Here is a 13,369-nt window from a genome sequence, read left to right as displayed (position 1 = left end):
GTAGAAGCTGCAGAAAGGAATTAATTTGCAGAAAGTTTGGCACATACCACTACAGACCCTTACCTGGTCCAGAGCACTAAGGAGCCCAGCTCCAACCACCTATTTTTATTATTACAGTTCTAATAAGTCAGAATTGTAAATAAATAAAAAACAACAACCAGGCAAACTACAGCTGAAACCTTTAAGTTGATTGTGAGTGATTGAGGTTGAGGGGAAAAACCAATTAACCAACAAACCGTATACCCTGGATATTTCCTGCCAAGCTCTGCCAGTGGTGTGGACAGCAAACAGCAGAAACAGAATTAATATTGTGAGTGAAAAAACAGATGTGCAGAGCCTCTTGTGCCAATCACACACACGGAGAAAAATTGGATCTGAAAGACCTGTTCTGAGATTGTGCCTGGACACAGCTTCTCTATGTGTGTGTGTAGTAGTTTTTAACAGATGTTGAAGACCGGCCCAAGACATTTTGGCGCCTGAGGTGATCCACAAAATGGCACACACCCACACACCAGGGAAGATCATCATCGGGAACAAGCGGGGAATAAAGATCTACACTGGGAATAAAATCAACCTCGAATCAATGGCTGTTGTGTGGAGGGGGAAGGAGCCTGCTCTGAATCACACCAGGTGGGCGCAGAGCCCAGAGGGCAGCTCCCGCCATTTCCTCCCCAGTGGTGGGAGATTAGGTGCACCTCCTATTCACTGAGGGACTGCTGTAGAGGCAGCACTGGAAGGAGGCTGCCGAGGAGGCAGATCCAGACTTCTAGGAGCCTGCCACTGCAGCAACGGTGGCAGCGGTGGGTAATGCGTTCCTTGGAGGCCAGATCTGCTGCCCCTGTGGATCCTGCCACCCGAGGCGGTTGCCTCACCTTGCCTCATGGGTGGGCCAGCCCTGTTGAAGACTCTTCCACAATCAGTGAACAGTGAAGTAGAAATGGTTAAAAAGCAAAAGCAAAAAAACAGTGTTTTTACTAGCCTTCTTCAGATACATTTTTGTAACGCTTAGGATGAAACAAGGAGCAAGTCCTGTGCAATGAGACCGGCTGATTTTACCGCCAGTCCTCCTGCATCAAGCTAATGGGTGAAATCCATTTTAAGCTGAATTTTTCAAACATGCAACTTAATCCATTTAACCCATCAGTGCTCTATTTGCTACAATTATATCCTGCCAAGGAACCCAAGACAGCCCTTGCGTTGGCCTCACCTATTCCGTCCACATCACAACCCTGTGAAATAGGGTTAGGGTCTGTGTGACTTCACCTGTTCACTTCTGAATTTATTAGTTCATTACCAGGAAGCTACGACAGCCCTGGTGCATGAACTATGTTTTCTGCAGTATGAACAACTTCTTTTAGCTATGAATGGTACTTTACCCTTTTCCTTCACAAGTTCATGAGCTCTGTTTATTTCTTTATTTGGCATGTGTGGGCAAAGCATCCTTATCAACATTGTCCAGGTATGCTTAGCCTGGAGAAGAGAAGACCAAGAGGTGATATGATAGCTATCTTGAAATATCTGAAGAGCTGTTGCATGCATGATGGAGCCAGGGGAGTGTTGGTTTGCTAGCAGCGCTTGCTGTGTTTTGGGAAGACCTGGTGCTTTATCAGACATCAACACCCACCAGCAGCCACCGCAGCTCTCACACTCCATCACTTTAGGGATGAGCATACTTTGCACATGTACTTCCTGAAGTTAATGGAGCTGGGCGGGGTTGCTGAGTTGAGCCTCAGTAGAAGACAACTACAGTGGTACCTCTAGTTGTGGACACAATCTGTTCCGGGGTGCAATTTGCACCCCGAAAAGTCCGCAACTAGAGCGGCGCTTCTGTGCAAACGCGGAGAGCGATAGAGCACTTCTGCGCAAGCGCGAAGAATGCTTCTGCACATGCGCGAAGCGCGCAGAACACTTCTGCGCACACGGTGAAACCCGGAAGGTTCGCAAGCCGAGAAGATGCAACATGAACCTAACACAACGCAAGGTATGACTGTACCATCTCCCTGTGAACATGTCTGTGTGGTGTGTTGGGGCCCCCAATCAGTCGCCCCTGTAGCCCCGAACTCATGCAACAAATACATTCAGGGGAGTATTAGGGCTCTGTGGCCATTCATCCATCAAGGAAGCCAAAGAGAGACAATTACAGTCAATAACATTCTTTAATTCAATCAGTTAAAGAAGGTGCTGCATCTATAAACTTTTATTATGGAAAAAATTTGTAATTAACACATGCGTATTACACCCCGCTCGGAGAGTGGCACTTGGGGAGGGAGGGGAAGTGCCGAGGGCTGACTGGGACAAGGGAAGGGGCTGGAGAAGCTGGCCCACCACATCGCAGCAGCTGGTTCCCTTCTTTGGGGGCAAGGATGAGGGTCGAGCTACATGAAATGAAGGCTGGTTTAGCAGAGGGAGCCATTTTGTAGGCCTCAGCTTCCCTCCTGTGTGTGAAAAGTGCAGGCGGGGAGGGGGGAGAGTGGAGAAAGCAGGTGGGGATGATAAGCAATGGTGGGAGGGGCTCCCATGAGCCCCACCTGGAGGCGGTTTGATTGCAATCTCTGTAAACATCTTTTTGTTCACATTTCTGAAGCTGGATGCATAAAAGTTTGATCGATTTCTCTTCCTGTCTCGGTTTGTTCGCTGGTGGCAGCAAAGGCATCAGTTTAAGGCACTTCCCTTAATTCGGCTGCAGGGTTATGAGTTCTTTTTGTTTTCAAAAACCAAACCAGTAGCAATGAACAGCTTCGTAAAGGAGCGGGAGGGCGCTGAGAGGGTGGGGGATGGAGCTGGGAGACGGCTGCTCTGGAGCATCAGGCTGGCATCGGTGGAAACGGGCACACACCTTTGGGGCCTGAGCTGGGTAAGACTGCAGGTGGCACACCTGAGACTGGCACCCCTCTGGCAAAAACCTCACAATCGCCAAAAAAAGAGAGCCTCGCTCTCCCTGAATTGGAATGGGCAGGTACTGTCCTAACATCTACAGGGGGCCTCGGCCCAAATGGAGGGTGCCTCAGTGGGTGGCAGGGGGAAGAGTTCTTCCCGAAAACAGCTCCTGGGTGCCAAGGTATGTCCCACGAAAGGATTCAAGGCTGGAGGCTGCGGAATGGAGTCGTTGGGGAAGATCTGCCTCTGCACAAGGAAGCAACAGTAATGGAAGACGTTACTAAGCATTCCCCATGGCAATGGGGAAGAAGCATCTCCATCGGTTGGCTGTGCTTCAACAAGAGCACCCAGGAAACGGGAGCTGGTTTTTGTTTCTGCAACCATTCGGGCTTCTCCCTTATCCTATGCAAACGTATGCTGGCTCCCCTTTGGCTTTCTCACTGTGTCACTCCCCAACTTTTCTCAGCAAAGCTGGAGTGAAGCTGGAGTCAAGGGCGTCTTACCCATAGAGGCTAGTGGCACGGAGCGCCAAGTTCTGGAGGGCGCCAGGGAAGAGGCAGAGGCAGGATGAAGCGCCTCCTGGCATCAGCTTGCCACCCTCGCCCGCCTCCGCCATGCTGCGCTGTGCCCGGAGCCTCCGTCTGCCGTGGCTGCGTCCAGCCTCTGCCTCTTCCCCGCCCTCTAGCCGCTGCCTGTCTCCTCCAGCCCCGTCCTCCCTAAAAAACTCTGGGAAACAGGGGGCTTTGCACCACGGCGCCGGATATGCTTAAGACAGCCCTGGCTGGAGCGACCCGTGAAACCACCGGTGTCTTTCGACAGACGACCACCATGTTAGCTCAGCCTAGGGGGATGCTGTGGAAAAGCTGTGGGCCTGTGGAAACCCAACAGGGGGCTGAGCCGCTTCTGAAAACTGGACCTCTGTACCTCATGACTTCAGGGCTGGACTCCCAAATCAAAAGCTGACCCCAGGCTGTGAAGCTCTGGGCCTAACTAGAATTGACCGCAGGGGAGCCATCTTTTCCGTGTGGGTCTGCCTCGATAAAGGGAGTTTCAGAGCAAAAGGGGTGCAGAGCCTCCCTCCCCCCATGGCTTGCCTTCCTCTCCTGCCTGTGCCCACAAGCGTTTCTCCCTCTCCAGCTGCAAGGGAGCCCGGAGGGGAGAGAAGTGCTTTGGGGAGGGGAAGGGTTGTGGGAGGTGAGCGGTGCTGCCTCCAGCTGCTGGATCCACAGCAGCTGCCCTCCCTCCACATGTCAGCAGGTGTCGTGCCAGGAGGCATCACTCCGAGATGCCCAATCCTAAAGGATACGTGAGGAGGAACTGAAGTATTGTCTTTGCCGCTTAAAAAATGACCTCTTAATTAGGCACTTTACAATTTGACCAAAGGGATGGCGGGCGGGTGGGTGGGTGTATGGAGGGAATGGGTCTATTCTTGATGTTTCTGAGCAGCTCCTCCAGAAAGGAATGGGAATGGGGAAAGAAGGGACACAGACCCCCCCACCCCCGAAAAAAACCACCCACCAACACAGACATACACACATCGTCGTGGAGCCCTCGGCACTCCCCTCCACTGGGCTTCCCATCTCTGCTCTGAGGAAGGAATTGGTGGGACAGGGAAAGAGGGAAGCCGATGATTTTTTTTTTCTTTTTTGAAGTATATGTAGTTTTTTTTCCTCTTTTTTAAACATATTTTGAATTTTTTTTTCTTTTTTCCCCTCTTTTTTTTTTTAAATTCACATAACACAATAAGCCATTCCAATGGAGAAAGCCGAAGAAAGCTCAGGCAAAAATGATAAAACAGTTCGGATTTTTCTTTTTTTTTTCTTTTCTTTTTTTTTGTCGTGAAGCAATATTGACAGTTATAACATATGGCTACCTGCATTCTGCTAGACACGGAAGAAACTTCAGAAAGAACAAAAACAGACGAAGAACTACCTTTTATTTTCAAGTGCGGGGGGTGGGTGGGAGGGAAGGAGGGGGTTCGGAAGAACAGACTCAAAGACACGAAGGGGGCATCGGGGAGGCGCAGGAGAGGCAAAGGGGTACGGTCAGGGACGGGGGGGGGGGCGGATGAGGAGAAAAAGCACACCAAATTCCATTAGTACTATATATATACTGTACTGTACTCATATATATACTGCGTTTCTTAACCAAGGAAGAAACTTGTTCAAAGGGGCAGGGGTGGGTTGCAGTCAGGGAAGCTGCAGTTTCATGGATCTCAAGGTTTTACTGCCGAGCGAGAGAAGTGGGTTTGGGGGTTCGCGGTGGGTGAGGAGGGGGTTGCATGCGGAAGGTGGGGGGGTCAGCAAAAAAGGGAGAGAAAGGGGGCTGCGGAAGGGATCTGGCCAGGAAGGACAGGAATGCTCAAGGACAGGAACGCTCCACGGTTATTCCTACAGCGAGAGACAGAAGGTGAGAGATCCGAATAAACTGAGGGCCTGAGGATCCTTTTCGGAGCACAGGGTGACTGTTCTTGGCCAGGTGGGTTAAGTTCAAGCCAAGGGACACCCTCCCTCTCCCTCCCGCCACAGATAAGGTGCCCAAGGGAGGGCAAGGAGGGTCTCAGTAGGTTAGTCGGACGAAGCCCTGGTAGGGCAGTCCAGTCCAAACTGAAATCATCTTGGGATTTGTGAACCTAACACGCCCCAGGGCTCCCAGAGGAGCCACCAGCAGCCGCTGGGTACATCAAGGGCCCCGTCTAAGCATCACCCAAGAGCTGAGGGCCCCATGCAAGATGGCAGAGGCGGCCCTGCGCAGAAAGGCTGCCGAGAGAAATCCACGCAGCCTTCAGCCCTGCTGCCTGGGTGACACGCATCCTTCCCTCTCTCCTGGGTGGTGCTGGCCCTCTCTTATGCATGGGGCAGCAGAAGCCGGCCACAGAGAACGAGGCACCACTGCGTTTAGCCATGGCCACAATTCCCTCTTGCTGGTCGAGGCTTGGCTGTTTATTGCTTTCCCCTGTATTGAGCACATGGGTCAAAGGGGGGAAGGGGCGGGATTTCCAGTAACCCACCCACCCCGGCAGAGCATGCGGTCCATCTGTTCCAGCGGAAGATGGGTTTACAAAAGGCACTATGTCAGCTGGCCAGTTAAGCGGGGTGGGAGTAAGGCAATACCATCCATCTTGGTCCTTCCCTGAAGCGAGACGTTTCTCCAAGTCAACCTTCCATGCTTTGAGAGGCTGTGGGGCAAGGGGATTGGGGTTGGGGGGGTATGCACTGCTGCTTTGCCCCCTGCCCCACCCACCGCCCCGAGAGCCAGCAAGGGAAGGGAGGGAGTTGAGAGGAACCACGGTGGGGAGGCTGTGAGAAAGAGGGCAAGCGAGGGCTGAAAAGAACCAACTTGGGGGAGGATGGAAGGAGTTCAATGGACGGGATGCTGGTGAGATCACAAGGCGGCTCCTCTTCCCAAAGAGGAGCCCCTGAAAGATGAGAGAGGGAGAGAGGGAGAGAGCGCACGCTGCAGATTTGGCTCACTAGGGGAGAAGAAATCAAAGGCATTCCCAAAGTCAATTGGTTTTGCTTAGCTCTATGCGGGGGTTGGAGAGAAACAAGCCAGGAGAACCAAGATAGAAGGGGGTGCGGAGGCAAGTGATGCGAGGGGGAGAGGGGAGAAAGGGGTGAAAGGAGGCAGAGAACCACGGCCTGTGCAGGAACCTTTGCCGTGGCAATCTCACCGTCACCCATCTCACTCGGCAACCTGGGAAGATCCATGAGAAGCTGCCAGAGACTTGCTGGTGCGTTTGACTGCAAGGCCCGCTGCCCCTTTCAGCTAAACATAAAGAAGGGATAATGCATGTTTCCTAAAATGTGCTTTATGATAACAATTAATTGGTTCATAAACTATGTATAATAGAGATTTTAATGTATTTTATATTGTAAGAAGCACCAGGTTTTGTATTTTTAATCTTTTTTCTTCTTTTATGATTTTTAGGGTTTTTTTGTTGTCCTTTTCTTTAATTTTAATTTTGCAGTTTTCTTCTATGTTTTTAACCTGATACAGTGTTTTGTTTTGTTTACAATTTTATTTTTGCGTGTGAAAAACTTTTGCCTTCAGCCCTCCCATAAAACGACAAAACTAATGAGGAAAAGGAAAAAAACAAACCAAACCCCGATCATTATCAAATTTTTTTAAAAAAAGGATTTAAAAAACAAACAAGAAAAAGGAAAAGTAAACAAATGAAAAAATAAACAGAAAAAGTTTTTTCCCCATACTTACAAAGGTTGGGTTTTTCTTTTGTCCCTATTTATTTAGAGTCCCTGGGAACAGAGGACTTTGCAACAAAAATAGATTTTTTCTCTTCTTCTTAACAATCTTTAACATACAAAGATATTAAAACTATGCACTCCATTGCACTTGGCTCAATGCAAACAAAATTGGTTCTTTTAAAACCCCTAATATATATTTTGCTTTTTTAAAAATCCCCTCCCCATTTTTAAACACACATTCCTGTGTATCTTTCTTTCTCCTGCCCATACCTTCCAGCCACCATAATTTAAAGTCCTGTGTGCCACCCCTTCCAGGTTCCTCCTCAGTGTTTACATTCGCCCTTTTAAAGGACCCAAACCAGGTAGAGTTTAACATGTAAGCGGATGACATTGTCACTCTGTCCACCCACATGCTGCTGTCACCCAACGGTCGCACTCTAGGAGATGCCAAGAGTGAAGTGTGCGCTTAAGCACTGCGAGGACTCAGAGCCTCCTTTTCAGAATGAGATACAGTAAACCTCTACTTGTTCCCACCTCCAGTTTTTAAGTGCTGATTATTTGTGGTCGCTTGCCTTTGGACTCCTGCAAATCTCTGGCCCTACCACTTTTTTAGACCATCCAAACAGATAGCCTCCCTCCCCATGGTTTCTCAAGAAAGGAACCTATTCCTAGCAATCCTGGGCATTATATTTAGAAGCATGCTGAAATCAGATTTGAATTACTTGATTGAATGGTTTTCTTTTAAATAACTGAATACATTGACTGAATGAATTTAGCAACTGAAAAGATGCTGTAGCAGCACCAACTATGGTGGCCGTCGGTATTTATTCCCTGGTTTGAGCCATCCCCTTTTTGCACATTGCTCTGCATTCAGAAATGGTCACCAGGAGCTTGGATGCACTTTTTAAGAATTGGGGAGGGGCACTGTCTTTCTCAATTGGGGGAATGCTCCAAATGATTCTTATGTCAAAATAAAATGAAATATGCACAGCACTCCAGATGCTATATTAGGTGCCTTCTTGCCCTGGACTGCAATGCTTGAGTTATCTTCAACTTCATCTCACCTCAAAGTCTCGTGATTTAGATCACAATGGGACCATGTCCCACGCAACCAGGGGAAAGAAGGGCGATTGGTACTTTGCAGGAGAAAGGATGCTGAGGAGGGGAGGGGGCAGACTGCACTGGAGGAGGGGAGACGTCTGTTTTCTTAAGACCACCAAGGTGGGAATGGTTTCCATTCTGACATTTGCAGAACTTCTCCATGGCTTTGTGCTCTTAAGGACATAGACACGGACCTTGGGCTTAAAACATGGGCGCCTTCCAACCTCACCACGAGGAACGAGGCTGCGTCCCAATTCCAGTTACTGCTTCTGATCTCTGCCCACGTCACAGATGTAAGCTCAACCCTCAGTGCTTGCCTAAATTACTTTATGGATATTTGGCTAGAGACTATTATTCATTTGTTCTCATAGATCTGAGAGCAGTCTGAAAGAGGAATGACCTATTTGCGTTGTATACACTTATCCCATCGTTGCCTCTGGGAAACAGCTTTTCGGATTGTTTCAAAACCCTGAAATAACTGCTTCCTGAGAGGCGACGCGAAATGCCTGTGTGTACAACATGCAAAGTGACCCCTCTCTCAACACACTCTCTTCAAAATCATTGTCTTTCTACATCCCCAGCTGCTTAGTCTCTGAAAGGTTGTATTTCACCTCTGAGTTGCATTTTACTGAAGGTATTGGGTGAGGGCCCTGGTATGGGGGAAGCAGCAAAGCGCCACTCCTAGACTCCATGCAATCCAGGTCTGCAGTCTGACTGGGCAAGAGCAGACCTGACTCATGCCAAAGATGGAAGCCTCAGGCAGGCGGCTCCACATGCAGCAGCCAATTATGTCAGCCAACTGAAACGTGTACATGTATTTTCGGCAGGCTACTTGCTCCCTTACCACATTCCTCATGGAGAAGAACTCCCTCCCTTCATGCGGCAGCTGTCCTGCAGCTGTGCAGGGTCAGGCTTCATGACTCCTCCATGAAAGCAGGCCTCTGATAAGGGTGGCCACTGTTAAAGGTGTGTGTGTGTGTGTGTGTGTGTGTGTGTGTGTGTAATAGAGAAAGTGTGTGTGTGTGTGTTCCTCTGACATCTGGGAACCGGTGGGTGTGAATGGGGATAAGCAGGGAAGCCAACTGCTGGTGGAGGGGAGGGGCAGATCTGCAGCCCTCAGAATTCCCTTCCTTGACCCTGTTTCTCCATTTGGAACTGGAAAATCATTGCACTTAGACAGGGATGCAGATACCTGGTCCCGCCAGCAGCTCCTGACTATGTCTGCTCCAGAACTTGCTGATGCGTCAGCTGGGGATCACTGTGGCAGAGAGGAGAGGGGCTTCCAGGAGGTTCTCCAGATCAACTTGTTTTCTTGCACGGTCATTTGGGGGCAACTCCAGGCACTGCAAGCCAGAAACCCAAACGCAATTGCCCTGGGCAGATGGCATGGGAGCCCATTCCCTGCAGCACTCTCCAGATCCACTCCAAATCAGACAATCCCTAACCCTTACCCAACGCCCTGGCCTATCCTAAGTATACCATGTGGAGTTGCCCTGTAACAACCAGTGACCCCTCATGCAGAGATGGACACATTTAACAGGGGAGATGGGATGGGGAGGGGGATGAACCCCAAAGAATTTGGCAAAGCTCCTGCCCCCAAAGCTTAGCATGGGGGTAAATAAGGAGAAAGAGAGGGGCCTCTTCCACAGACCTTTGGAAAATAAATAATGAAGATCTCATTGGTGCAAAACAGAGGGGGGCACTTGCTCTCCTCACTTATTATTATTATTATTAATTATTATTATTCTTTTGAAGTCTGAGAAAGGGAAGAGGAAAGTGTGCGGAGCTGTGTGGTCGATTCTGGTGCGTATGTGTGCATGCGTAGTGTACAGCCGGCAATGTCAAACCTTCACATCTACCAGTCAGGCAGCTTCCACTACCTCTAACTCTATACAATTAATTTTGTTGCGCTGAAGTTTTGCTGAGAGTGTTCATATGTTCTAAGCTTAAAGGGTTTGTCTTTTTGTTTGTCTCAACGACGACCACAAAACCCTAGCGTTTAATTTCTTTGCTGTTGTCACCTGTATGTAGAGGAAGCCAAAGGAAATGCTACAACTAAAGGAGGAAAAGAACAAAGTGGAGAAAAGGGATCAGGAAGAGCATCAAACCATAGTAACAACAGACACCCAAAACCTCAAAAGGAAAATACTGGAATTCAGAGGAAAGGGACACAGCCCAACCTGTCCAGAACAGGCTACAAGCTCTGCAGAAACGTGCCTGACTGAGCCAGCTGCCTTCGCTCCAGTGATTTGTCTGGGGTACAACTTGAATGTGGCCTCTTTGCTCTCTTGTCAATGTATTCTTTTTACAATGTTTTTAGTAAGCATCCAATGGGTCTCCAAGTGTCATTTGCCCAATGGCAGTGGTAGCAGATGCTCTCTTTGCTAAGAGAAATACTTAGAAACACTTTCCAGCCCAATCCGTCTTGGACTCAAGAACCCAAGAGTGACTGCCTTTCTTGTACGTGAAGGGATCCCAGTTCATGGAGAATATGACTGGGAGTACCTTCCACATAAGCCCTAACGTGTTATTATATATATATATATATATATCTGAGATGCAGGAAAGGTTCATCAATGGCAAAGGACACCAGGAGTCACCAGACACCAGGATGTGTCAGGTGTGTGTGGTTTTGTCTCAGAGAGACAGGGAGAGGGCACTAGGGAGAGCCTCCCCTCTTGCTCAGGAATGGAATATTGTCTCGGCATCTGGTAGTCAGGAGCGTTTCTGTTTTTGCTTTTTTAAGTAATGAGGATGCTATGTTAAATTTCATCAACAAGGGAATTTACTGCAAGGGGGAATTTATGTTTGGTAGGAGATGTTTGTGCTGTGAATGCCAACCAAGCATTATGACCCTAGTACTGCTCTAATCATAGCCAGTTCCAATTGTGAACCAGTGCACCACACTGGACATGCTTTTAAAAACGTATTTAGGAGGATATTTGAATTTAGGACAAACTTCATTTTCCTGCAGCCCCTGTACCACTTTGTGAAGTTTCGAAAAGCAAATTGAGTGACCTAGAAACACAACTCTCCTCAAGTCGCAAATGGGCTCATAGGAATTAGGCTGGTAGGCAGTTGAGACACTAAGAAAGTGTCTCCTCTTTCATTTCGCAACAAACATAACCCCTAGCAAAACTTGGTGCAAATTTTGGGGGTTTGAGGCTGGTTAATGTGAATGCTATTCCTTCCCCATGATGAATAAGAGAAACCCCTTTCTTTTTTTAACCATTGCTTGAATAGCCTGTCCAGAACTATCATATCATTGAAACAGGATTACGTGACTTCTGTAGGTGTTGATGGGATTCCTTGCAGAAGACAAGCCTCTTCTACGCAAATGCAAAAATCTGCTTTGGATCGGGGAGGTCCAACGTAATTCTTTTAAGCTTCTCATCTGTAGTGTTACCCAACGTCTCTTACTTTTCCTTGAAGAGGAGCAGCTCAGTGAAGATATGGGTTAAGGACTGAAGATTCTGATTCTCAGGACGTGAGCGAAAACTTATTATTATCATCATCATCACCATCATCATTATTATTTTTCTTCGCTTGAAGATCCTGTCAGAGGAACCAAGACTGGAGCAGAAGAAAACACAAAAAGGGAGAATTAAAACAGAGCGTTGCAAACTTTCTTTTTCCTTTGTTTGGCAGGCTAACATTGATACCCATCAAGCGAAACCCACAGTGCTAACCCAGTCACTGAGTTTGGTGCCTTTGCTTTCTTCTGGCAAGCTCCAGTCATCTAGTCCCGTTTTTTGTTCCTGACTTGTTCCTCGCTAGTGTTCCAACCCATGATTTCCCCTCACATTGCTCTGAAATACTGGTGCCCCTTCATCCCCCTTTGCTGAAAGACTCCTTTGCTAAGGCCACTCATGGCTACATTTGTGTACAAGTGTACATTTGACAAGGAGAAGCGACTAATATTGGCTCTCCGGTGAAGGTAACTATATGGATGACACATGCATTTCAGGGCTTTTGTCACAATTGCACTGTGCATTTGTTGGCATACGCTTAAACGTGTTAGGGTTGGAACAAGGTCACTTGCCCAAAATGGCGATCGCACATCGAGTTTCCTCCCTCCTCTTTCCATCCAGTTTAGGAAAACTTGCCCATATCCTAAGGTTATTGGCAGTGTGTTTCCTTGTCCCAGTACTACATCATCAATGTTAATGACATGGGTGGGGAAACACACAGTGTCAGTGTCAAGAAGGCTCGGGGGGCAAGCTTAACTCTGTGTGCCAGAGGGGAAAGGGGCAAAGTCGACAGCAGGATACCATTTTTGATGTTCACCAAAACATCTAACGTTGTCCCTCAGTATACACTTTTGAACACACTCCTTTCTCCCGGGAGCTCAGGGTGGCACATGTGATTGTCCCCTCCCATGTTATCTTCACAACAATCCTACAAGGCAAGTCAAGCTGAAGGAGTGTGCGACTGGCCTAGGACATCAGAGCTCAGTGGGGATTTGAACCCGGGTCTCCCTGGTCAATGTCTGACAGCATATCTGCTAGACTACACAGGGTTTGGGCTTCTTGCCACTGTTTGCATTTGTGCTGAAACTAGACAAGGATTATTTTCTTTGGTATCTAATATGACACCTGATGTAACTTCTCCCTCTCTTTCTGTTTATCTTGCCTTTCTTGCTGCTACTCCCAAGGTGCTGCCTACTTTCGTGGAAAACGTGCAGCTCAACGCAATTTCACAGCCCTGCCTGAAGCTGTTCCTTTATCAGCAAGAAATTGTGAGCCAGAATTCAGTGAAACAGCTTTTGCTTCTCCTGCTGTTTGGAAAGACAAAAAGCTTAGCATTGGCCACCAATGCCATGGGATGTTTCCAAGTGCTGCACTAAGAGCGTTTTCTGGCTGTAGCGTTTTATACAGTGCTGTTTTGAACCTTCCCTTGAGAGAAGGTGAGTTCCAGTCCTTTACCCAACCTCACGCACCCTACTCCCACCTGCTAACTTTCTCCTGACAAATGCTGCCCCTGCCCTTTGCTCTTACTCAAGGATAGAGAATATAGTGCCCCTTGGTATGTGTTGTTGGACTCCAGCTCCCATCAGCCCCAGCCAGTATGACTGATGGTCAAGGGTGATAGCAGCTGTGGTCCAGCTACACCTGAAGGGACACAGTTTCCCTGCTGCTGATAACTGCTGCCCACAGCAACAGCCTCTGCGATGGATGGGAAGGTGA

General features: G+C 48.3%; 1 protein-coding gene across 7 annotated transcripts in view; it reads right to left on the bottom strand.

Moving 5' to 3' along the window:
- Positions 1–2,137: 2,137 nt before the first annotated feature.
- The window catches only part of NFIX (nuclear factor I X), a 253,331-nt gene continuing 242,099 nt past the window's right edge, over positions 2,138–13,369 (bottom strand). For all 7 annotated transcript variants that reach the window (XM_080988218.1, XM_080988220.1, XM_080988217.1 and 4 more), the window contains one exon: positions 2,138–11,756. In XM_080988218.1, the coding sequence (XP_080844344.1) occupies positions 11,742–11,756 (15 nt within the window). In that variant the 3' untranslated portion in view covers positions 2,138–11,741. The remainder of the gene's footprint in view (positions 11,757–13,369) is intronic.

Source organism: Podarcis pityusensis (assembly GCF_964106645.2).
Source record: "Podarcis pityusensis genome assembly, chromosome: 17".
NCBI classification, from domain to species: domain Eukaryota; kingdom Metazoa; phylum Chordata; class Lepidosauria; order Squamata; family Lacertidae; genus Podarcis; species Podarcis pityusensis.
The sequence above is the reverse complement of the archived record's forward strand: the minus strand, read 5'-3'. Positions and strand labels throughout refer to the sequence as shown.